Source organism: Anolis sagrei, chromosome 7 (genome assembly GCF_037176765.1).
Source record: "Anolis sagrei isolate rAnoSag1 chromosome 7, rAnoSag1.mat, whole genome shotgun sequence".
Classification (NCBI taxonomy): domain Eukaryota; kingdom Metazoa; phylum Chordata; class Lepidosauria; order Squamata; family Dactyloidae; genus Anolis; species Anolis sagrei.
The window spans coordinates 29201963-29229189 of record NC_090027.1 but is presented as its reverse complement, the minus strand read 5'-3'; the positions used below and the strand labels follow the sequence as shown (position 1 = coordinate 29229189).

At 42.0% G+C, this 27227-nt stretch overlaps 1 protein-coding gene across 6 annotated transcripts in view; it reads right to left on the bottom strand.

Annotated features, from left to right (window-relative positions):
- IGSF9B (immunoglobulin superfamily member 9B) overlaps positions 1 to 27227 on the bottom strand; it is a 167803-nt gene that overhangs the window by 47509 nt on the left and 93067 nt on the right. For all 6 annotated transcript variants that reach the window (XR_010910245.1, XM_060787082.2, XM_060787083.2 and 3 more), the window contains exons 6-8: positions 18401 to 18542; positions 11161 to 11306; positions 669 to 811 (exon numbers count right to left, since the gene is read on the bottom strand). Coding sequence is in view for 5 of the 6 variants with exons in the window: in XM_060787082.2 (XP_060643065.2) it covers positions 669 to 811; positions 11161 to 11306; positions 18401 to 18542 (431 nt within the window). In the remaining variant the exon portion in view is untranslated. The remainder of the gene's footprint in view (positions 1 to 668; positions 812 to 11160; positions 11307 to 18400; positions 18543 to 27227) is intronic.

The window sequence follows — 27227 nt, the reverse complement described above, 5'->3', positions numbered from 1 at the left end:
AAACTATGGTAATAGGAGGACAGTGTCTTGTTAAGAGAGAATTTTTTAAAAGCTTCGAACTTCCCATATAGAGTCACATCTGCAGGATAACACTTTATAGCTCCATTGGTGTTGTATTAATGCCTGGGTCCTGCAGTGATCATAGAATCATAGAGTTGGAAGAGACTTCATGGGCCATGCAGTCCAACCCCCTGCTAAGAAGCAAGAAAATTACATTCAAACCACCCCCAACAGATGACCATCCAGCCTCTGTTTAAAAGCCTCCAAAGAAGGAGCCTCCACCACACTCCAGGGCAATGTGATTGCATTGCCAAAGCAAGTATGAGAATTGTACGTCCAGCCAGATGTTCTTCAAGTTCAACTCTCAGCAATCTAGCCAGCAGAGCCAAAGGAAAAGAATGCTGGGAAATGCAGGCCAACAACACCTGCAGGGACACATAATTCCAGCCCTTGTGCTTGAAATATGGATGGCTCTGACTCACATTAATGCTCAGCTATGTGAGACCATAATATCTCAGCTTAACTTGCTTCACAGTCTTGCTGTAAGGGGGAAAACATGGACAATAGATCTTATACAACTCTGAGCTCTACAAAGGGGAAGAATGCAAACATGCATGCAAAATCTCTTTTTTTAAAAAACAAACAAAAACCCTATCCATTGTGTTTACCTTTTCAATGTGCAGAGGGCGTCCATCTTTGTTCCATTTCACCAGAGTAACTGGAGGTTCTGCCTCAATGGGGCAGCGGATGTATCCATGTATCCCAACAGGAACATATATGATAGGTGGCATGTTCACCACCCGGGCAGGATCTGGAACAGAAGAAATAACAATTAATTATGAAGAGTTCCTCATATATATATATATATATACACACACACACACACACACAACACACACACACTAGCTGTCCCCTGCCATGCATTGCTGTGGCCCAGTCATAGAATCATAGAATCAAAGAGTTGGAAGAGCCCTCCTGGGCCATCCAGTCCAACCCCCTGCCAAGAAGCAGGAATATTGCATTCAAATCACCCCTGACAGATGGCCATCCAGCCTCTGCTTAAAAGCTTCCAAAGTCTGTGTATATGTGTGTGTAAATATTTGTGTAAGGTAAAGGTAAAGGTTTTCCCATGACATTAAATCCCGTCATATCCGACTCTGGTGGGTGGTGCTCATCTCCATTTCTAAGCCGAAGAGCCGGCATTGTCCATAAACACCTCCAAGGTCATATGGCCGGCATGACTGCATGAAGTGCCACTACCTTCTCGTTGGAGTGGTACCTATTGTTCTACTCACATTTGCATGTTTTAAAACTGCTAAGTTGGCAGAAGCTGGGGCTAACATGCTACTCTCCGGATTTGAACCTGCAAGATATGTGTGTTTGCGTATATATATGTGGTTTTGCACATGCGTTGTAATGCATTTTTTGTTTTTTGGCTTTTTAACTCCCTTCCACTGTGTTTTTCATTGTTTTTATGAATGATGGTCACTCCTTGTCCTGATAGGCGTATTGTGTCCAAATTTGGTGACAATTTGTCCAGTGGTTTTGGAGTTATGTTAATCCCACGAACGAACATTACATTTTTATTTATATAGATATAAATATAGATATAGATATAGATATATACACGCGCATGTGTGTGTTACTTTTCTCTTTCAGATAAGCATGGACACATGCCTTTCTGTTGTAACCTATTTCAACAAAGGGTTGAAAATGTTTTTTTATAATGGAGCCCAATCCCACATGCTAATTCAGTAGCATTGCGTACAATTCCTGCCATTATCTTTCCTGCTCATTATCTTTCTCTGATCCATTAGAACAACATTTAGCATTGGCATGGAGATTTAGTCATTAAAATAGTTTTATCTCAATTTATGTATGCTAAGCTCTCTGAACATCAAATATATTTGGGGAGGGGAGGGGACAGGAATGCACACACATACATACACACTCCTCTGTCTTTCCTCTAAACAACTTCCACTAAAATACCACTTTATGTTGCTTTAAAAATTAAAATAAAAAGAATTCCGACACAAGATTCAGCAAGTGACAACTCGCAGTGTTTTTCAAAGACTTGTGTATTAGCGGGAAAAATTTGAAATAATTGGCCATCTGCAAGGACATTGTTCAGGGGATGCCCAGATGTTTTGATATTTTACCATCCTTGTGGGAGGCTTCTCTCATGTCCTGCATGGGGAGCTGGAGCTGACAGAGGGAGCTCATCTGCACTTTCCCTGGATCTGTCAGTCTTCTGTCCTGCTGGCACAAGGGTTTAACCCATTGCACCATCGGGGGTTCCTATGTTCCATTACATGTTATCTAGAGCAGTGTTACTTGAAGTTGTGGTCCCTGGATTGGTCCCAGTCCCTTGGCCATTGGCTGCTAGTCCCTGGAAAGCATCCAGGAAATAAAGGAACACTGCTACCCAGTTGTTGATCCCTGGCACATTAGAAGAAAATAATTGCCATTCCAATGCATCAGCACTGGTCTAGAGTTAATTTTGAGACACAATTGGAAGTGTCTACTTGGGTCAAACATGAATGAGGAGGGACAGACGGTTACACACAGGGAAGACCTTTGAAAGAAGGGAACTAAATTAAATTAGCAAGTTAATTTCTAGGCAGGGGCTCCATACCATTAAGCTACTACAATGATAAATTACAATTACAGCAGGACAACAGTGTCTTTGCCTTGAACCTATCACATGACCTCCTTGTTTCATACGAATTCACATCTACGCGCCCTTCGACACTGCCCTTTATCCCAGGATCTGATTTTGGATTATCTGCTTTGTGATGGCGCAAGTGGCACCACCTATGTTTAGAACTGTTAGTTGCAAGATTTAAACTGTTGTATCATGCTTAATCCTGCCTCTTTTACCCTGTTTATGTATAGTTGTATGGATTGGTTACTTATAGCTGTCAATCAGCACTGTTTGGCTCCACCTCTTCCTGCAGGAGGTGAGTGCTTCCTTTCTTTTTCATTCTGCCATCAGAGTTCCTACCATGTGGACGTGAGTAAGAGACTTGACTCTAAAGGACCCTGATTTAAATTACCTCTTAGCACCAATTCTGAGGGTTTTTACCCTTGGGACTCATGCTTTATGTCCAGATTGACCTGGACAACATTGAGGAGACCCAAGCACCTTCAAACCGGTTCTTTTGGCACCAGAGGAAGATCCTGAGTCTTCAAAACCTAGGCCATCTGAACTGGGGTTGTGGTTTGCTCTGGCATTCACAGTCATTGAGGAAAGAGGAAACTTGGTGAGGCTTCTCAGTTTCAAACCCCTTGGACCCAGGACTAATTGAGACTGTAACATATATTTTCCTTCACCTCTCTGAAGTTTCCAGCTTATTGCTTTAAGAAACAACTCTTTGTGATCAATAAAACTTATTTTGAGTTATTTACAGCGTTTTGGGTTTTTGGGAGGTCCAGTTTCCTATAGGAGGGCAAGAAACAGTCCCTTGGGGAAAAGATGCCACGTCCATCCCTCCTTCTTTAAGAAAAATAGCCCCCAAACGCGACGGCACATGCTTTAAACATGGAATATATGAGTTCCCACTGCCAGATAACCTGGGATAAACAGATAATCTGGGATCAGATCCTGGGATACAGGGGCAGTGTGGAAGGGCCCTATATCAGCAAATAAATAAAACTAAACAAACTCACTCTAATATTTATGTTTTATCTTCCAATAATAATAATAACAACAACAACAACTAGCTGTCCCCTGCCACGCGTTGCTGTGGCCCAGTTTGTTGATCTGGAAAATAAAGTAATGAGAAAGTGTTGGTTTCTAATATATGTAATTTCTTTCTGCTTGTGGGTGTTTCTTGCTGTTTCTTTGTCAGTGTTGATGTGGAGAGTGTCTGGTTTGCCCACCCTGGAACATGCAAGATATCATTGTCCTTTTTAAGGGTCCGTTTCAAATCTATTATACTATATATGTGTGTGTGTGAATCATATCTATCTATCGTCTATCTATCTATCTATCTATCTATCTATCTATCTATCTAATCTATGGCTGGATGGCTCTTTGTCAGGAGGGCTTTGATTATGTTTTCTTGCCCTGGTGAAGGGAGTTGGACTGGATGGCCTTGAAGTATTTTCTGTTGGTCATGGGGGTTCTGTGTGGGAAGTTTGCCCTGATTCTGTCATTTGTGGAGTTCAGAATGCTCTTTGATTGTAGGTAAATTGTGAATCCAGTGACTACATTTCCCAAATGTCAAGGTCTATTTCCCCCGAACTCCATCTGTGTTCATATTTGGGCATATTGAGTGCTTGTGCCAAGTTTGGTCCAGATCCATCATTGTTTGAGTCCACAGTGCTGTCTGGATGCAGGTGAACTACAACTCCCAAACTCAAGGTCAATGCCCACCAAACCCTTCCAGTATTTGCTGTTGGTCATGGGAGTTCTGTGTGCCAAGTTTGGTTCAGTTCCATCATTGGTGGAGTTTAGAATGCTCTTTGATTGTAAGTAAACTATAAATCTCAGCAACTACAACTCCCAAATGACAAATCATAATTTTTGAGTGATGGTTACTCCTTGTGTTGTGAGACATTTTGTTGCCAAATATATATAGATAGATAGATAGATAGATAGATAGATAGATAGATAATAATAATCTTTATTTATACCCCACTACCATCTCCCCAATGGGGACTCGGAGCGGCTTACATGAGGTCAAGCCCAAACAACAAAATTACAATAAAATAAGACCGAAAATGCAAACAAGCACAACATAATAATTACATAAAACGTGTGAATAAATAATGATATAAAATTACAATAACGCAATCACAATGACAGTGGGTGGGCTACAGGTAATGATTAAAAGAAAGACTCATTAAAATTTGTTAAAAACTCGGGTGAGATAAAAGAGAAACGAATTGTTTGCGGAGGAGGACTCCTGTATTAAAGAGAGAGAAAGGGAGGGAGACCATATCTATATTAGAAACTTAAGTGCATTACTATAACATGGTAAGTTGCGATGAAATAGATGATAGATAGATAGATAGATAGATAGATAGATAGATAGATAGATAGATAGATAGATAGATATTTCAGCCACCAATTTCTCAATGTTTTCTACCTGGGAAGAGAGACAATTCTGGTAACTGGAGGGAGGGGGAGACACACAGCAGAATATATATGTATTGTCTACATGGAAACGGTCACAGCAGGAGGGCTCCCAAATGAGTGTGATAAAGAGAAGAATCAATTTCAGTCAGGTTATTTAAAACAATTTACTTTTTTTGTTGAAGCTGTTGTTAACTCGGAGGTCTTCTGATTGCTCAGAAGGAAAGAGTTCCCTGCAATAGACGGAACATGCCGTGAACCAACAGGGAAGGAAATAAACATTGCTAACAAGATAGTTTCTTCTTGTTAAAAAAAAAAGCCAAGCACTTTGAGGATCCACCTACAACAGTGTGCTGGGGATGTGCCACTTGGACAGGACTACATGGATCACTAAGACCCACAAGAAGACAGGAAATACCAGCAGAAACCTTACTACCTCAAACTGATGGCCAAGCAAAGGAGGCTGTTTTAGAATACAACCAGGATGATGATGGGTTGTCCACTGAAATAAGGAAATCCTACTCAAAAAGAGAACAGATTTGCACAAAATTTACATATACTAGAACAGGGCTCCTCAAACTTTTTAAACAGAGGGCCAGGTCAAAGTCCCTCAAACTGTTGAGGGGCCAGATTATAATTTGAAAAAAGCATGGATGAATTCCTATTCACACTGCACAGATCTTATTTGTAGTGCAAAAAAAACCACACTTTAAAACAATGCAATAATTAAAATGAAGAACAATTTTAACAAATATAAACTTATTAGTATTTCAGTGGGAAGTGTGGGCCCACTTTTGGCTGATGAGATAGGATTGTTATTGTTGCTGCTGTGTGCTTTCAAGTCGTTTCAGCCTAAGGTTGACACTGAGCGAGGGCCGGGTAAATGACCTCGGGGGGCCGTATCCAGCCCTCGGACCATAGTTTGAGGACCCCTGAACTAGAATGTTTAAATGTAAAATATAGACATGATTGTTGTATATTAAAATATATTGAAATATATATTAGAGAAGATCATCATAGAGATCATCATCATAGGAGCCCCCGGTGGCGCAGTGGGTTAAACCCCTGTGCCGGCAGGACTTAAGACCAACAGGTCGCAGGTTCGAATCCGGGGAGAGGCGGATGAGCTCCCTCTATCAGCTCCAGCTCCTTATGCGGGGACATGAGAGAAGCCTCTCACAAGGATGATAAAACATCAAATAATCCGGGCGTCCCCTGGGCAACGTCCTTGCAGACGGCCAATTCTCTCACACCAGAAGCGACTTGGTTTCTCAAGTCACTCCTGACATGACAAAAAAAAAATCATAGAGAAGATTGCGATCTGATGACCTTCAGGTGTTGGCCAATATTAATGGGTTGTTATAGGCTCCTGGCATTTACTGCTTCAAAGTTTTAGATCTTTCAACTCCATTTACATGAAAGAGACCATCAAATCAGGAACACTTAAAAGGAGAAAGCCTTCAACCTTCAATCAAATATGGATATCCTCTATAAAAAAAGCTCTGGGTGGAGGCCAGTGAAATATGTAGGCAAATTGAGGGGAATACTGACAGATAGAAACATTGAGAGATAACTTCTCCCAAGTTAGTCCTTCAATAAAAGGTGGTCCATTTTATCAATGCCACATGTGAACCATTTACATCAGTTGGAAGTTACCCCACTCCTGGTGATCTTGGAGAGCCACATGCTCCACCCTTCGAGATACTTTCAGGAGCATGATTAGATATTTCGAGTAATCCACCATCTTTGTTCTGGATCTGCACAATTCTTTTTTAGAATCCAGAAGTGATCAGACGTATAGCCAATAAAGCCCTAAACAGTTCCAGCCTCGCTTAACTGTCCAAACATATCAGTGTCTATGAATCATCTTGGAATTTAAGTCCAGGGAGGCCTTGCTCTAGATCCCACCCCCTTTGCAGGTGTGACTGGTGGGGACAAGAGACAGGGTCTTCTCAGTAGTGGCCACTTGGCTATGGTACTCCCTCCCCAGTGAAATTAAATCAGCTCCCTCCCTCCTGTCCTTCAGAAAGAAAGTGAAGACATTACTGTGGGACCAAGCCTTTGGACAATAATTCTCAGTGCAATTAGTGTCTATGGAACAATGCAATTGATGACCAGAGTGGCTCCTAGAATATGCCTTTGGATTGTGTGATTTTAATTAATTGTTTTAAGATTTATATGTTTTAATTCTTGGGTTTAATGCATATGTTTGTATTATCTTATGTATGTATGGCATCAAATTGTGCCTGTTGTGTGAGCTGCCCCGAGTCCCCTTTGGGGTGAGAAGGACAGGATATAAATGCAGTAAATAAATAATAAATAAATATAAAAATAGCTCTGAGGCCACATGTAACCCATAGATCATGCTTCTCCCCAACTTATTTCAGAATTGTATTGTCAAAGGCTTTCATGGCCGGAATCACTGGGTTGTTGTAGGTTTTTCCGGGCTATATGGCCATGTTCTGGAGGCATTTTCTCCTGACGTTTCGCCTGCATCTATGGCAAGCATCCTCAGAAGTAGTGAGGTCTGTTGGAAGTAGGAAAATGGGTTATTTCAGAATTGAAGCCCCCGGTGGCACAGTGGGTTAAAGCCCTTTGCTGCCAGGACTGAAGACTGACAGGTCGCAGGTTCGAATTCGGGGAGAGGCAGATGAGCTCCCTCTATCAGCTCCAGCTCCGCATGTGGGGACATGAGAGAAGCCTCCCACAAGGATGATAAAACATTAAAAATCATCCGGGAGTCCCCTAAGCAACGTCCTTGTAGACGCCCAATTCTCTCACAACACGACGCTACTGACACGACAAAAAAAAAATCAGAATTCAGTGACAGTGGCACTTTCTAGTGTTACTTAGATGTGTCAGGAATTGTCTGGAATTTTATTTATTCCACCCAAAAACTGAGTCCAAACTTGTGTATCAAACTTGGGGTTGAAGGAAAGCTTATTTGAGTAGTGACACTTGTAGCTGGACACTGAAAACCTCTGCTCCTGGAGGCTTCAAGAAACCTAATACATTAAATAAATAGTATATAAAATGTTATAATTAATAATAAAATATTAATAATATAAAATAATAATAGTCTAATGAAACAACTTTTTGCATCCCTCTACTCATACAACTAAAATATTGCTGAAATCTTGTCAAATTAGCAGAAGTTGGGAAAATAATCCCATTATATTATTTCAGTCCAGTGAATATTTTGCTCATTTCAGTCCAGTGGATATTTTCAAGTTTCGTATTTACTTGGGTTTCCATCTGGTTAAAAAGAGGGAGGGAAAATATCAATAGTTCTAAACGAAGAGTGATTAAACGATGCCGCCATTATCAGGGATTGTAGATCTCTCTGTTCTGTAACTGATAAGAAAATAAATGAATCAAAGGGTAAGAGCAAGGGGGAGGAAAGAATAATCCTTTTTATTCTGGTTGGCTTTACAATGTTACATGTTTCTTTCTCTCTCCTCCTCCCTTCCCCCCAGTCACCCAATATGAATGCCTGCCAGGGACAAAATTAAATACATGCACTGAGAAGGTATTAAAGATTAAAAAGTGGATAATTAAAATTCATAAAACAATCTCATATATTCTCTCACCAGTGTTCCAAAAGTATTTAGTGTGTGAGTTCCGAATGCAAATAATGGTGGGATTCTGCAAGAGGAGCATGAATTTTCAATCGTGATGGTGTTTTATTTTCCCTGATTCTACTCTGAATATCGACACTAACACACACATGCAGGCAAACCACTCCTCCAGCCCATCACACTTCGCAAACAGCTGACAACCCCCAATGAGCGCATATTTATCAAGGTCATCTGATACTGACTGTGGCATCGTAACCCAGATTTGGATCCAGAGCATAATGAAGAACTTGATTTGTGTACATGCAGTTTAGTGCTGTGTCTTAGGAAATGTAATCAACATAGGCTCAAGGGATTGGTAATGGGACACTGAGCTTTTTCACTTCTAGGTCACTGGACAGAATCCAACTCGGTTGATTAATGACTGGCCGAAAGCCCTGGCCATCTGACAGCTACTTGGGTGATGCCGAAGAAGATTGTTTCCTATCAAGGCAGGGGTGGGGAAAAAGTAGATGGGGAAATCAGAAACTAAAAGGGACAAGGCTTTCCTTCTAGGCTTAGGGCAAAAGTCAGAGATTGATAGAGGAGCAAAGATGAAATGAATGAACCACAGCAAGGAAAATGGACAATGGAATAGCTCCCTATTTTGTGGAGTTTTGTTTCAGACAGTACATCATTGACTAGACCCAAACCGATGCTATCTAGATACACACAGAACCATTCACACAACTAGGATAAGGTAGGATCCGTGTGGGAAAAGAAACGTGATATGGGGCCCGCCTACCTGCGTGACCGCATCTCCGTATATGAACCCACACGATCCCTCCGTTCATCTGGAGAGGCCCTGCTCACGATCCCACCTGCGCATTTGGTCGGGCGAGGGACAGGGCCTTCTCTGTGGTAGCCCCCTGACTCTGGAACTCTCTCCCCAAGGTCATCAGACAAGCCCCAACATTGGCAGTCTTTAGGAAGTGCTTGAAGACCTGGCTGTTCCAGTGTGCCTTTCCAGAATAGGAAACTCCCAGCATCGTGTCCCAAATGCACTTTACCAGAGATTTAAGATTGCCTGCACATCACACCTACCCTAAAATCCTTACATTTCACCTGTCATGTCCAGCACTTTTAATTTAATCATTACATTTGGCCCGGCCCATAGTTTTAATTGTGTCATGATGTGTTGTTTGATGTTTTCCTGTTATTGCTTTAATGTTTATTGGTTTGCTTTATGAGTTTTTTTGTTGTATTTGTTATGCTGTTGTTTTATTGAGGGCCTTGGCCTTTGTAAGCCGCATCGAGTCTTTCAGGAGATGTTAGCGAGGTAGAAATAAAGATAATAATAATAATAATAATAATAATAATAATAATAATAATATGAGCCTTTGACCATTAATATAGCTTTAGGAAAGTTTCGTTGTCTGGACTCCTCTTCCCCTTCCCAAAAATCGAGAAAAGATATTTTGAGAATGTCAAGAGAGAGTTATTTTGCACTAATGCAACTAATGCGCCGGAGCCCCTGGTGGGCTCCGCTGAGCTGCTGAACTTGCTAACCGAAAGGTTGCATGTTCGAATCCAGGGAGCGAGGTGAGCTCCCACTGTTTCTGTCAACCTAGCAGTTTGAAAACATGCAAATGTGAGTAGATCCATAGGTACCGCTCCGGCAGGAAGGTAACAGTATTCCATGCAGTCATGCCGGCCACATGACCTTGGAGGCATCTATGGACAACGCCAGCTCTTCGGCTTAGATGTGGGCGCCATAGGGTGCCACTTTATTAGCTGTCCTGAGTCCCTCTGCAGAGGTTGAGAAAGGACAGGATATAAAAGCCCTAAATAAATAATAAATAATAAATAGAAATGGAGATGAGCACCAACCCCCAGATTCAGACACGACTGGACTTAATGTCAAGGGATAAACCTTTACCTAAGTAATCCACATGGTCTGTTTTACAAATGGTGCTTCATTGCATTTCTTCACTTTGATTTAGCTTTTGCAGGATTTTTGCAAAAATACAGGCTAACAACACACTGGTTTTTTTTTTTGGGGGGGGGGGGGGGTTACTGGAAGCAGCTTTTGTAGAGTGTTCAACAGACTGGAAGCTCCAGTATAAGGCAAATAATAAAATAAAAGCCGGTGGGTGTGCATCTTGCCTCAGAGAAGAGTGGCAGATTAACTTTCCCCTGAGACATCTAATACTGATATGATACTCCACTTTGAAGCATCTGCTGCTTGATTTCATATGGCAGCACTAGGTAGACTTGCATGAAACAAAGCAATTAACCAGCCACTGTGCCCACCAGCCTATGTGTCACAATTTATTCCCCATTCTCTAGATGTCTGTTTTTGCCAACTCACTTATTGTGGCACCCATTAAACAAATACAGGGCAGCCGTAAGGAGTTGCCACCAGCTACACGTCTTGTAAAAATAAGATCTATCGTCAACTCTTGCCACCTATTTGTTAACACATCTCCAAAGCCGCTTCGGTTCATCTCAAACAAATGCACTCACATTGCACTGTCAGGTAGGCAGAGGCTGAAGGCGAGCGGCCGAGACTGTTGCTTGGAATGCAGGTGTATTTGCCAGCATCTTCAGGCTTGACTCGGAAGATGATCAGAGTCCCATCAATCAGGATCCGTACCCTCAGCTTTAGGTCACTGCGATAGAACAAGAGTACAAGTAGGAAAAGTGTCAGAAATGCCAAAAGATGCACAAAACATGTAATTATGATCAAAACCATGGGAATTATGGGCGAATGGTAAGCCTATTTAAGCCAAATGTTACTCCTATGATGGACAGATCTCCAAAATGGTGAAAAAAATAGACTAGAACTCCAAAAATCCTGACAGAATCCTGTATAAACCCAATTTGGATTGCATCCAAATGTCATAATATTTGGCTATTCCTTTTAAATAAAACCCCATTATTTTCTTCTAAGAGAGTATAGTTTGAGTGATGCACTAGGACATTGGGAGGTCCAGGGTTGAATCCCCACTTAGCTGCAGGAAACTACTATGTGATCTTGGGCAAGTTGCACTTACACAACCAAAGCAAAACCAACCCTTCTCTGAACCAATCTTGCCATGCAAATCTTAGGATAGGGTCATACTAAATCAGTGTCAACTTGAAAGCACACAACAATAAAACAATATATTGTCGAAGGCTTTCATGGCTGGAATCACTGGGTATTGAAGGTTTTTTGGGCTATGTGGCCATGTTCTAGACGCATTCTCTCCTGACGTTTTCCCTACATCTATGGCGAGCATCCTCAGAATTTGTGAGGTTTCACAACCTCACAACCTCTAAGGATGCTTGTCACAGATGCAGGCAAAACATCTTATAAAACACTTAAACCAATTAAAACATCAGATAAAACAAATAACAACACAATAGAAAGCAATATAAAACAATACAGCTGAAAGAAACATAGCTGAGGTACAGATTCAAGGAGTGCAATACATTTTTACAGGAGCATAGGAAAGTGCAACAATACGGTAAACTGGGCAGAAAATACTGTCATAACACATATTGAGGTAGAACGTATGCCAGTGTAAAGTGTGGGCCGGTGTAAAGTGCAGAACTTCAAGTAGGGACAGGAAAGTTACTGGTGAGCTGCTTAGTCAAAAGCGCACCGGAACATCAAGGTTTTTAGTTGACTACGAAAGGAAGACAAGATGGGAGCCTGTCTGATCTCCCTAGGGAGGGAGTTCCAGTGCTGGGGGGGCACCACCGAGAAGGCTCTCTCCCTCGTCCCCCTCAACCGTGCATGTGACGGCGGGGGGAGAGAGAGCAGTGCCTCCCCAGAAGATTTCAAGGTACGCACTGGTTCATAGGGGAAGATTCAATCATGAAGATAAGCAGGTCCCAAACTGTTTAGGGCTTTATAGGTGATGACCTGCACCTTGAATTGGGACCGGAAACGTACTGGAAGCCAGTGGAGCTGTTTAAACAGGAGGGTTGACCACTCTCTGTAACCAGCTCCCGTGAGTAGTCTGGCTGCAGATATCTGGACCAAGTGTAGTTTCCAGGCCATCTTCAAGGGCAACCCTACATAGAGCACATTGCAATAATCCAACCTAGAGGTGACTAGGGCATGGACCACCATGGCCAGATCAGATTTCACGAGGTACGGGTGAAGCTGGCGCACGAGCTTTAACTGTGCAAAGGCCCTTCCAGCCACCGCCGACACCTGAGCATCAAGTGTCAAAGCGGAGTCCAGAAGGACCCCCAAGCTGTGGACCTGTATCCTCAGAGGGAGTGCGACCCCATTGAGCACAGGTAGCCAGCGGTTTCATGTAGATATTGAATAGCATGGGGGAAGGCAGTTTTGTGGGACCCCACAGGTCAATGGCTAGGGGTCCGAGCAGGTGTCCCCCAGCTTCACCGACTGTTATGGCCCCCAAGGAAGGAATGGAGCCACTGGAGCGCAGTACCCCTGAGATCCATCCCCAAGAGTCAACCCAGAAGGATACCATGGTCGATGGTATTGAAAGCCGCTGAGATGTCCAGGAGAACCAACAAGGACACACTCCCCGTGTCAAGCTCTCCCAACCCATCTTGCAGGGTTATTGTAAGAAGAAAAAAGAGAGCTGCCCTAAGCAAACCAGAAAAAGGATCCAACAACCTGTCCTAGCCCATACCATTCCTGTTATATAGTCAAACAGGAGCCTTCTGAAGTGTAGGAAGAAGACAACGGTGAACCTTATATGCATAGTGAGTGCACCAGATGTTTGCAAGAAAAGCAAGTCCTGAATCATTTATGAGTCGCCTGATTCTGGGTCAGGGTTTCAAAACTTTGCAAGTCTTGCTCCCTTGTTGCACGCATTTTAAAATTGCTGCATGAAGTATGCATGGGCTTACCTGACACTGGATCAAAGGCAGGAAAAGTTCCACAACTCCCAGCATTTTTGACCCAACAGACACCTATTTCACCCCAAAGAAATACTTCATTCCAACAGGAATTCTGAGAGGCACAAGAATGATAGTTGCCAAATAAATAAAATGACAGCCATCACTGCAGGGTGGGTAGGATCAGAAAGGCCAATATGTTTAATCTTCTCCTAAAGATATTTAGAGAGACCCTAGTAGTGCAATGGGTTAAACCACTGAGATGCTGTACTTGATGAGCAAAAAGGGATTGTGGCGCAGCTAGCTGAGTGTCAGCTGCATTAAGATCACTCTGACCAAAAGGTCATGAGTTCGAAGCCAGCCCAGGTTGGAGTGGGTTTCCAACCAATTGTGTGTAGCCTGTTGTCAACCTTTGCGACCCGAAAGACAGTTGCATCTGTCAAGTAGGAAAATAAGGTACCACCTTAAAGTGTGGGGAGGCCAAATTAATTGATTTATGAGGCCATAAAGAAGACTCCAGCAAAGCATTCTAGCGGGGAAGCATGCGGGAATGCAGAAGTGCTTCATCAGCGTCGCAGATGGACGATTAAAGCGACAGCTTCCCTGACGGCCAGAAAAAGTTAAAATAGCCTCTGTGTATGTCTGTATATGTTGTATGTTAAAATTGGCATTGAATGTTTGCCATATATGTGTACACTGTAATCCGCCCTGAGTCCCCTGAGGGGTGAGAAGGGCAGAATATAAAAGCTGTAAATAAATAATAATAATAAGGTCACAAGTTTGAATCCGATGAGCGGAGTGAGCTCCCGCTGTTAGCCCCAGCTTCTGCCAACACTAGCAGTTCAAAAAAAATGTGGTTAGATCAAAAGGTACTGCTCCAACAGGAAGATAACAGTGCTCCATGCAGTCATGTTGGCCATGTGACCTTGGAAGTGTCTACGGAGAATGCTGGCTCTTCAGCTTAGAAATGGAGATGAGTACCAACCAGAGTCAGACACGACTGGACTTAATGTCAGGGAAAACCTTTACCTTTACCTAAAGTAATTTAGTTCCCAGTTCTTGTACATGCTTCAGACCTATCTCACTCAGGATCCAGCTGGGCTCTCCTTACATCCTTATTTCTCTGTCCAAGTTTACATCTGATTTGGTCTGAAAGACTTTTCCCATCCATGGAAGAAATGCAAATACGATCCATGAGATGGTCCACTAATATTTCTTTCCTGCAAAATACACATGTTTGTAATTCACCTCCAATTCTCTTTCTCTTCCTGCAGGTTGCTGGTTTTTTTTTTTCCTAGAGGAAAAATGTTACATCTGAATTGGACTGAAAGGATGTCCCTGGGGAACCATTCCACTTATCTGCCTGCATTTAAAGAAAAAGGGACACGATGGGTCGTTTCAGGACAACTGGTCCTCCCTAAGGGTTTGGATTAGTTAGCATGATGAGTACTCCAAAGAGTAGAGGAGCTCCGTCATATTGAAGTTCCTGCTGTGCTTTAATTATTTCTGTCTTCTCATTCTGGAAAACATGTTTGGCTTGTTCCCTGAAGTGGGTTTCTTCAGCATTCCCCATGACTTATCATATGATGCTGGGCTTCTTATCACAAGTCAGTGAAGCGGAGCTTGTGTTCCCAGCTGGGGAAAATCATAAACAATACTGATAATCTTCGCCAGGAAAAAAAGAAAGAGAAACAGGCAGACAGCATATCCCCTGGATTGCCACTGGCTTTGCTCCATGGGGTAGGAGTGTGGTAGTTTGTTACAGCAAGAACAAGACTCTGGGGGCATCTTAAAGATAAGTGAATTTATTGCAGTGCTAAGGTTGCAAAACTCACTTTGCCAAATGCATGACTTGCTTTTGCTAAATGGGTATACATTAGGGCTGGGCAACCACGGAAAAAATTGTTTCTAAACTCAATTTGTTTTTAGGGGTTTTTTGCGTTTCGTTTTTTAAAAGAATTCCGAAATTTTCCTTTAAAAAAGTTCAAAATATAAAAAATTTCGGAAATTACGAAACAATTTTGAAACAATAACAAATCGATTCGTTAATGGCGGACGCGATTGCGCAATACACTAAAAAAACCTCCAAATGGGACAGGGGGAACTTCTGAAGCTTCCCTCTCCCTCTGTTGTTGACTATTGGTGTGATAATTTATTTTTTTATCACTGATAAAACAAACAACAACTATAAAACTTGCACCAGACATACGGAAATAATAACGAAACAATTTCAAAACGATTTCGAAACAATTTCGAAACAATTACGAAACAATTACGAAATGAGTTTGAAAATTCTTTTCGATTTTTAGTTGCTCCTGAATGGTTCAATATCGGATCGTAAGCTACTTTAAATACAAATTATTAACGAATTATGAAATTAACGAACGAAACCGCCCAGCCCTAGTATACATATGTACACATGGCTGCAGATTAAAGACAGGTATGCATAAACATACTGTTCTCAACACCAAAAACATGATACATGCTGGCATTTATTGAAAAATCCTAAGGGTGTTTGAGATGTCATAGGAGGTGTTGGAAAACCTTGGCTCAATGCTGATGTAAAAATGGTTCTCAACAAACCCATGATTTCTATATCAAGAACCAGCACTTTGAATATGCACACTCTGTCCTGTCCTGTCCTCATGGAATCATATAATCATAGAGTGGGAAGAGACCTCATGGGCCATCCAGTCCAACCCCCTGCCAAGAAGCAGGAAAATCACATTCAAAGCACCCCCAACAGATGGCCATCCAGCCTCTGTTTAGAAGCCTCCACCACACTCCGGGGCAGAGAGTTCCACTGCTGAATGGCTCTCACAGTCAAGAAGTTCTTCCTAATGTACAGATGGAATCTCCTTTCTTGTAGTTTGAAGCCATTGTTCCGCGTCCTAGTCTCCAAGGCAGCAGAAAACAAGCTTGTCCCCTCCTCTCTATGACTTCCGCATACATATTGATACATGGCTATTATGTCTCCTCTCAGCCTTCTCTTCCGAATGCTAAACATGCCCAGCTCTTTAAGCCACTCCTGATAGGGCTTGTTTTCCAGACCCTTGATCATTTGAGTCACCCTCTTCTGGACACTTTCCAGCTTGTCAATATCTCCCTTCAATTGTGGTGCCCAGAATTGGACACAGTATTTCAGGTGTGGTCTAACCAAGGCAGAATGGAGGGGTAGCATGACTTCCCTGGATCTATCCACTGGACTCCTATTGATGCAGACCAAACTCCCATTGGCTTTTTTTGCTGCCGCATCACATTGTTGGCTCATGTTTAATTTGTTGTCCACAAGGACTCCAAGATCTTTCACACTTACTGCTCTCGAGCCACTGATCTTTCCTTCCTTTCTCTTCCCCGGCCTTACAATGATTGTTGTTCTGTCACGCGCTGGGCCTGTAAAGAATTTCCTTTAGAACAGGACGTGCAACCTTTGCCCAGTGGGAAGCCAGGGGGCCTAAAGAGAAGTTCTCAGAGGGTTTTCACCACAAATAGTCTTTAGATGGCTTGTGAAGTACAACAAAGTCTTTTATTAATGAACAATCAAACAGAAGCTTCTCTTGTCTTCAGTAAAGTTAAGCAAATGATTCCAAGCTTTTAGGCAACTGGTGAATTCCTAATCTTGCTCACGAAGGACAGGCAACTGTCTTCAATAACTTCTTCTTTAAAGGAAAATCACCCTTTTTAACTTCTCCCAGGCTGACTGTAATCTAACCCTTACTGATGTGGGCTCCGCTACCGGGTCGAACTGCTTCTCAAATGCCAAGTGGACCTACCAGTAAAGGCTTAGATGTTCTCCAGCAGGAATTCTTTGGTCTTTAGGGCAGTTTTCCTGGAAATTCTTAAAGGTTGAAGCTTTTGTACAGGCTTGCACACGTCCTATACATTAGCTTTCCTTGCTGAGACTAACTAAAATGGCTCCCTTCCCTTCCCAATTGCCCTGAGCAAGGGGCGGGACCAAAACTTAACGATGATGGACAGGTGACTTACCCTATGACTGCAACCAAAAGAAGCCACCTATCTGCAGAGTCCCTGAAACCCAGGACTGCTACAAAGCAAATAAAGTTGGAGCTCCTGGTACAGTTGTACCAGAACAATTGTACATAAGCCAAAATGGTCAACATGGTTTATACTAACCATAGTTCTCTTAAACATCAGAGTTTTTAAAAAAATGATGTGAAGTGAATCTACAAACTGTTTACTTGAGACATTGAGGAGAGCATCAACAAAGAAAAAGATGAGATCATCACACCAGGGGGAGGAGGAATCCAAGGAGAAAGCATGAATACAAAACATTATCTTCCTCTTTGCAACCAATTATTTTCTGGAAGCTAGACATACCTCAAACCTTTTGTCTGAGGCATGCACTACTTGGCATGAGTTGTTTTTTGTTTTGTTTTGTTTTACATTTACCTTTGAGACTCTTCCATCTTGGAAGGAATATGAAATTTGATCAATCACCCTGCTTCTTACATTTCACCAAAATATTAAAACATGTATCCACCAACTTTGACAGCAAGGACAGGCATCAGTGATGGTTTCTAAATTACCACCGAAAAACTCATGCATGCCAGTTGGTTAGTTTATAAGGACCCATGAGATTCAGCTGTTAAAAGAATCCATGTAATCCGTTTCGAAGAAGAAATGCTAATGGACGACTGCCTTTTTCTCAAAACGTCTACCACCTAAAGCTATTGCTCCTCTCCCTTGTGGTACAGAATGCCCTGCCTGTGCTCAATGTATGAGCTAAATAGGGCACAGAGAATATATGGCTTAAAGATCCAGAAAAGAGAGGACACAGAATGTGATCCTGGCTCATGCAATGCTGTTTCCTAGCAACCTTCAGTAGGTTAAATTGCTGTAATAGGTTAGGTGTGGAAGCTCAAGCATCAGATTTTGAACTCACTTCTTAAAGTAGACATTCTCTTCTTCCCAGTACCAAGTGTAGGTCAGGTTGCCTGGATATGCCTCGGCCTGGCAGGTGAACATGGCATCTTGGGAGATGTTGACGGTGATGTTCTCTGGAGGGGAAACAATAAAAGGTGGCCCTGTGGGAGAGGAGGAGACAAACAGTTACCTCAGCAGCTGAAAAGATGAAGGTGAGCTCATAGCGACAGCAGCACACTGTCAACTGGACAAAAAATGGAAACACACAGACAAAAGGCCAAGGAGGTGTCGGTCCACAGCCAAGCTCAGCTTGTTTATTATTTATTTATTTAAAAAAAATTATATCCCGATCTTCTCAACCTCCATAGAGGGACTCAGACCGGCTTACAGCAAGGATTTAATGCTTATAGTACAATATAAAAACATCATATAATAACGATTTAAAATACATATTGATTAAAATTACAAATAAGCCAAATCGCCAAGATAAAATCATGTCCAACTCAGTCCCTATGTGTGGTCAATAACTTTGTTCTGTAGCCGGTTTCAACCATTACTCTGGGAATGCTTCCTTCCATAGCCAGGATTTCACCAGCCTCCCAAAGGACAGGAGGGACGGGACAGATTTGAACTCAATTGGGAGAGAGTTCCATAGCCGAGGGGCCACCACAGAAAAGAATGGAACTTTTGCAAAGATTCAAATCTTCGCATCTTCAGTTTTTGTTTTTTTAAAAAACTGCCAAAATTTCTGGTGGAGTCCAGCGGTGGGAGCTACAAAATCCCAGGACAAAGCAGCAAGTGTGGACAAAGGAGACAGATATCCTGAGAGCAACAGGTCTGTATCTGGACATCTTCTCACATCCCACGTTTTTTTGCCCCTGACTAAAGCATGTGATTTAGTGCTGTCTGGAACTGCCTTCAGCTTTCATGTCTTGCTGCTATTTCCCAGCATGTACTACCTAATAATGCTAAACTAGAAGAAGAAATAAGTTTGACTATATTTAGGTGGTTGTCTATATATCTTGGAGGGAAAGATATTAGAGACGAAATTGAAGTACTTTGGCCACATAATGAGGAGACAGGAAAGCTTAGAGAAGACAATGATGCTGGGGAAAATGGAAGGAGGGGCCGACCAAGGGCAAGATAGATGGATGGTATCCTTGAGGTGACTGGCTTGACCTTGAAGGAGCTGGGGGTGGTGATGGCGAACAGGGAGCTCTGGCGTGGGCTGGTCCATGAGGTCACGAAGAGTCAGAAATGACTGAACAAATAAACTACAGCAACTATATATCTTGCATGGTTTTATATAGCTATCTTTGCAGAATTAAGAAAGTTACTGTTGTTGGATTTGCACTTCCAGAATTCCCCATCCAGCACAACCTAAGAAAAATAATGTTGCCTTATAAAAAGCAATTTAGCAGCAAATAAGAATGTTACGGATTCAATCTTCTCAGATTCAGAAAGGGATTTTATGCAAGCTACTGTTTATCAGCATCGGTGGCCTTCTTCCACCTTTGCCTTTGCCCAGCCTCTACATTACTGGAAAAATGCAGGTCTACTACATGATGACTGCTGTTTGAGAAGTGTTTTGAACTTTCTGAGGTGCTACATAAGTGATAGCTTCTGGAGAGATGGTATTATTATTAAGAACCCAATTCCAGTGTTTAGCAAAGGGCAGATTGAAAAGCTAAAGGAGTCATTACAAGAATGCAAAAAAGAAAGAAAGAAATTGCAATATTTTATCCTCAAAACCTAGACAAACTTAAGATCTGTCATGGCTACAGGACTGCTTTAGCTCCATTGTGGATTCCTTAATGTCTGATACTAAGACTAAGGAGGAAAATCATAGAATCATAAAATTGGAAGAGACCTCATGGGCCATCCAGTCCAAACCCCTGCCAAGAAGCAGGAAGATTGCATTCAAATCACTCCTGACAGATGGTCATCCTGTTTAAAAGCTTCCAAAGAAGCACACTCCGGGGCAGAGAGTTCCACTGCTGAACAGCTCTCACAGTCTGGAAGTTCTTCCTAATGTTCAGATGGAATCTCCTTTCTTGTAGTTTGAAGTCATTGTTCCGCGTCCTAGTCTCCAGGGCAGCAGAAAACAAGCTTGCTCCCTCCTCCCTATAACTTCCTCTCACATATTTATACATGGCCCTCATGATGTCTCCTCTAAGCCTTCTCTTCTTCAGGCTAAACATGCCCAGCTCTTTAAGCCGCTCCTCATAGGGCTTGTTCTCCAGACCCTTGATCATTTTAGTTGCCCTTCTCTGGACACATTCCAGCTTGTCAACATCTTTTTTCAATTGTGGTGCCCAGAATTGGAACAATATTCCAGGTGTAGTTTAACCAAGGCAGAATAGAAGGGTAGCATGACTTCCCTGAATCTAGACACTAGACTCCTATTGATGCAGGCCATAATCCCACTGAGAATGTTTCTAGCTCTCAATAGTTACATGTTTTTTGGATCTCACATTCATCACCATAAGAAGTCTTTAGAAAAATAGCATAGGTCAAGGTAGGTAAAGGACTTCCCCTGACATTAAATCCAGTCGTGTCCAACTCTGGGAGTTGGTACTCATCTCAATTTCTAAGCTGAAGAGCCAGCATTGTTCGTAGACACCTCCAAGGACATGTGACCGGCATGACTGCATGGAGCACTATTATCTTCCCGCCATAACAGTACCTATTGATCTACTCACATTTGCATGTTTTTGAACTGCTAATTTGGCAGAAGCTGGGGCTTACAGCAGAAGCTCACCCCGCTCCCCAGATTCAAACCACCGACCTTTCGGTCAGCAAATTCAGCAGCTCAGCGCTTTAACACACTGCACCATCGGAGGCTCCAAAAAGTTGCATAAACTCTGACAAATAGTTTAAATATAGTGTGGTCAGCAGTTCAGCAGGTGACATTCTTTTTAATCCGAAGCTTAATCTATGGAATTTCCTTTCCTAACACAATTGCACAAGGTACAGAAGAACCCTTGGGATTTTTTAAAAATGTCAACCTGATTAAATAAAGTACGCAGACACACACACACATTATCTAGATATAAAAATACAGAGAGCTAGGCTTCATTTAGCTACTTTCATACCAGTAAAGCCCCAAGTGGTTGCAAACTCTGTTTACAAAGTACTGTGTATTATTTCTTTTTACAGCAAAATGTTACTATAAACCAGAATTGGGGAAAGAATTGTACTCTTATCTTCTCCAGGGGCACTAACTGAGCATTTAAACAACAATGTTTACAAAGGAGGGGAAGGGTGACTCATTAAACTGAGATGCACAGATATTCTTGTCTTTATATTGTATTCTCAGTTTTGTATTCAGCTCCTTGTGACTTTTCTTTAAATAAATGAATGACAGCTGCTTGTAAACTAGGACGGCTATTTCATCAGCATGACAGGCAATAATACCACAAAGGTATTCCAATTCAATGTGTCTTTTTCCGAAACACTAACACGAAGCAGAGACATTAAGTGTTGCTACCATGGCGGTTATCTACCCTCAATACACATAAACCCAGTCAGTATGCCTGAAAGGGTTGGGGAGTTTTTCTGGAGGGAACTCCCAACCTTTTGGCTATCTATCTCTATGTAGTCTGATCCCACCTTTGGCAATAGCAAGGTATCCTATTCCCTTTGTCTCTTTCTTGCCCCGTCAAATACACAACATACAAGAATACCACACATATTGGGAACCACTGTTCCAAGACCATACCAGTCTGCTAGTTCTTGGAAGATCTATGCTCAGCTCTTTAAGTCCTATAAGGAGCAGCTTAAAGAGCTAGGCATGTTTAGCCTGCAGAAGAGAAGGCTGAGAGGAGACATAATGGCCATGTATAAATATGTGAGAGGAAGTTATAGGGAGGAGGGAGCAAGCTTGTTTTCTGCTGCCCTGGAGACTAGGACGCGGAACAATGACTTCAAACTACAAGAAAGGAGATTCCATCTGAACATTAGGAAGAACTTCCTAACTGTGAGAGCTGTTCAGCGGTGGAACTCTCTGCCCCAGAGTGTGGTGAAGGCTCCTTCTTTGGAGGTTTTCAAACAGAGGCTGGATTTTCATCTGTTGTTTGAATGTGATTTTCCCGTATGCTGGTACGGCTGTACCAGAAGCTCAAATTTCCTTTTTTGCATGGTTAATTGCTTGTGTTTGATTTGGCCATGCCTTTTGCAGCTGGGTGGTTCCTTTTAGGCTGCAGTTATGGGGCCTGCCACCCGCCTATCATCATTATGTTTTTTTAGTTCCACCCCTTTCCCCAGGGTTCAGGAAGGAAAGGGAGCCATTTTAGCTCAGTCTTACAGTTAAAAGCTCAGCTATAAGACATGAATCAGCTCCACCTGTAGAGAGGCTTCATTTCTTACAAAATTCTGGGGGGAAACAGTTCAAAAGGACTCCAGCTGGAGAATCTACAAAGCCTTGACTGGTAGGTCTACTCAGGACCCAAGAAGCAGTTTGGAACCAGGAGTAGAGCCCACACCAGCAAAGTTTAGAAAGTAGATCGCCCAAGGAGGGGTTAAAAAGGGTTTTCCTCTTAAAGAAAAGAAACAGTTAAAGAAACAGTTCACGAAGCCAGTGGCCTGTCCCTTGTGGACAAGATTAAGAAAGCCACCAGTTGATTCAAAGCCTTTAAGTATTTGTTTGACCTGTTGAAGATCTGAGAAGTATTTGATTTTTTGTTGACGACCTAAGCAATAATAAAGGACTTTGTTAAACTTTTCAAGCTTCTAAAGACTTTTGTATAGGAAAATCCTTATAGCCTCTCATCTGAGGCACCCGGCTTCCCGCTGGGCACAAAGAGCACATCCTGTTCAAAAGCCAATTGCTATAGGCCCAGTGCGTGACAGCATATCCTGCTTCTTGGAAGGGGGTTGGACTGGATGACCCAGAAGGTCTTTCCCATGATCCTATGATTCATCCACCACCACTGTATGCCCACTATTTTTTTAAGTCCCGTAGACCTTATAGGGCAGGGGTTCTCAAACTAAGGCTCGCAGGCCAGATGTGGCCCTCCAAGGTCATTTACTTGGCCCCTTGTCTAGACAACAACAACAACAATAATCAGAATTAACTTGACTATCTAATCAGCTGAAAGCAGGCCCACCATTCCCATTGAAATACTTGTAAGTTTATGTTGGTTAAAAACGTTCATCATTTTAAATACTGTATTGTTCTTTAATGTTTCGTGCAGTACAAATAATATATCTGCAGTGTGCATAGGAAATTTTTTGGATAATTTTTATTGTTTTACATCTAAAATAATAAAAGGATGTGAAGAAAGTATACAAGTAAAGTGGGAGAACATTGTAATTAGAGTAAAGTAGGAATTAAGCATTCCCAGAATAAGGGCTGAGACCAGCAACAGACTACAGTTATTGACATATGCGGACTGAGTTGGACATGATTTTATTTTGGCGAACTGGCTTATATACAATATAATACTAGTAATAATAATTCAATATTATAATTATAATTATATATTTACATTACATGTAATATTACTAATAATGTTACAATATAATTGTATAGTACAATATAGTAATATATACTGATATTGTACTATGCTAATAATATAATATATTGTATGAAAATATATATTGTAAGCCACTCTGAGTCCCCTTTGGGGTGAGAAGGGCAGCATATAAATGCCATAAATAAATAAATAAATATGTACTTTATTTTATATGTATTTTAATCTATTGTCGTTGTATGATGTTTTAGACTATATTGTGGCACTGAATCCTTGCTGTTAGTCAGTCTAAGTCCCTTCATGGAGGTTGAGAAGACCAGGATATAAAAGTTTTAAATAGATAATAAATAAATAAAAATAAGTAAAAATAGAAAAGATAAAATCGTAAGAGAAAAAAAGGGAGATGTTGACTATGCAATGCGCATAGGAATTTGCCAATGTTTTTCTCAAAATATAGTCAGTGAAGTGGCCCTCTCCTTTAAAAGTTTGAGGACCCCTGTTATACGGATTATAAGGGCCACTTCGCCATGTTTTAGGCCATTGTTGGCCAAAGAGATACCTTAAAAGATTAGTGATCTGACCTCACTTCTAATTTCCAGTGTCCCAGAGTGGAGGCCAAAAAAAATGGCAAAAATGTGCCATATTTCCAAGGGGATATTTGAGGTAAAAGGAAGCTGGAAAATATATTTTAAAATTGACAGCTAAGGAATCATGCATCCCTCCAGATGACAATGGACTGCAATGTGCAGCGTGATGGGACTTCCAGGTCCACTGCATCTAGAGACACACAACTTTCCTGACTCTGTTTTAGAGTCACCACAGTTATTACCAAGGTCTGCTTCATTTGTGAACACAAGGAACCCCTACACGACTAAAGCAGACCTTGCTAACAACTGACTACTAAAATGTTCCCCAACCACCCAATGTGATGATCCTGCAACTCCCATCATCTCTGTCCAGAAGTGCTAATGGTCAAGAATGCTGAATATTACAATACAACAACATTTGGAGGAGAGAATGCTTCCCCAGGGATACATTTTAAATAATAATAATAATAATACTTTATTTATACCCTGCTTTACATGAGAGAAGCCTCCCACAAGGATGATAAAAACATCAAATCATCCGGGCGTCCCCTGGGCAACGTCCTTGCAGACGGTCAATTCTCTCACACCAGAAGCGACTTGCAGTTTCTCAAGTCGCTCCTGACACAACCAAAAATACCCTGCTCCATCTGCCCCAGGGGGACTTGTGGCGGCTTACATGAGGTCATGCCCATCAGTACAATAACACAATATTACAAAAGCATAACAAATCAGAAAATAAAATACATAAAATGCAAAAACCAATATAATAGACAACACAGCAATAAAAATCAAACGTTAAAACACAAAGGAATTTCACTGGGCGGGGCCAATTCAAAATAAAAGCACTAGGAGACAGGGCAATGTAAAATTGTGGGGAAGGGGGATCCGGGGATGAGGAAGGATTTAATTGCATAAATAATTATGTATTAACAACGACTTGCAGATCTGCTTAAATGTCCTAAAGGCGCCAGATCCTGTCTGATCTTGGAAGCTAAGCAGGGTCAATCCTGGTTCGTACCTGGAAAGGAGACTATCAATGGAACCCAGGTGCTATAGGCTCTATTTCAGAAAAAAGGAGCTGACAAAACCACCTCTGAGTATTCCTTGCCTAAGAAAACCTTGCAAAATTCATGGGGTCACCGTAAGTCCACAGGCGACTTAAGGCAGAAAAGAAAAAAAGAATCTTAAAATAGCATTGCCTAGCGCTGATTATAATGCAAACCTTTCAAGCCTGAGATAAATGTTTAAAAAGTATTATGACTGCTTCACGTGTTACTCTGCTAGCAGAGAAAAGGGACAAGTACATGCTTTGGCTGCAGAGGGTTAAAGCATCTCAAGCGGGGAATGACCTCAGTGGTGGAAGAGCAGCTGCCAATCAACGCAGAGGGCAGAAGACACTGGACGTCTAGCCGCATCCGCTGGGCAGCGGACTGAGAGTTGCCTACAGCAACTTCCCAGCATGAGCCCCATTGCCAAACACAGGAGGAAGATGGTGCCTGGCCTCTGAGGACTGACAGCTGCAGAGAGTTCATGCTGCCTCCCTTCTAAAAAGGACCATCAGATCTGCCATTCTTTTGGCAAATCTGTAGAAATTTAGGGGAAAAGAGCAGCCATCACTATCCCAGTGACATAAATCTTCACTGTTTTTGTCCTTTCAAGGACAAATCATTTCAGTACGTCCCCACTACATGATTTTTTGTGCAGTTTTTGATCACTATTCATGCTTCTTTTAAACAAAGGCTGGATGGCCATCGGTCAGGGGTGTTTTGATTGTGCTTTTCCTACATGGCACTGGGTTGAACTAAATGGACCATGTGGTCTCTTCCAACTCTATTTATTTGTTTGTTTGCTTGTTTGTTTGTTTATTAGGAGAGTTTCTATCCCGTCCTTCTCACCTCTGAAGAGGAACTCAGGATGGCTACCAACAGGCACAATAAAAACAAAACATAATATACATTTAGCATACATTGAAACAATTATCAATACATTAAAACATTTCACCGTTTCACATCGTCTTCCAAATCAATTCATTGCCGTCAGCTAAAAACAGTCCATTAAAACAATCTATTCTGCGACAGCTTGATCCCATAACCAGGATTTGAGCTTCTTCTGGAAGCTCATGAGGGAGGGGGTAGTTCTGATCTCATTAGGGAGGGAGTCCCACAGCCAAGGGGCTGCCACCGAGAAGGCCCTGTCTCTCATTCCCACCAAATGCGACTGTGATGGTGGTGGGACTGAGAGCAGGGCCTCTCCAGACAATCTTAAGGTCCTTGGGGGTTTGTGGAGGGAGATATGTTTGGATAGGTAAGCTGGGCTGGAACCATTTAGGGTTTTATAGATCAAGGTCAGCACTTTGAATAGTGCTCGGAAGCTAATACACAGCCAGTGGAGCTGGGGTAACAAGGGGGTTGTATGCTTCCTGTATCCTGCTCCAGTGAGCAAGCTGGCTGCCGTGCGTTGGACTAGCTGGAGCTTCTGAACAATCTTCAGAGGCAACTCCACACAGAGTGTGTTGCAGTAATCTATACAGAATGTAACCACAGCGTGGACCACTGTGGCCAAGTCAGACCCTCCAAGATACTATTCTGAAAATCTTTCACGGAAAATTTTGGATAACCTCTGGCCCAATTTGGTAGATAACAGTCCTGGTTAATGTTCTGCCACATCACTTTTTTAGCTGCTTCCAGTTCCAGTTTCTGTCTCCTCTTCCTGCTTTCTCTCTTTGCCCTCTGCTAACTTCCACTGGTATAAACTGAGTCTATATTCCAGAAGCAGAGGAAGATGG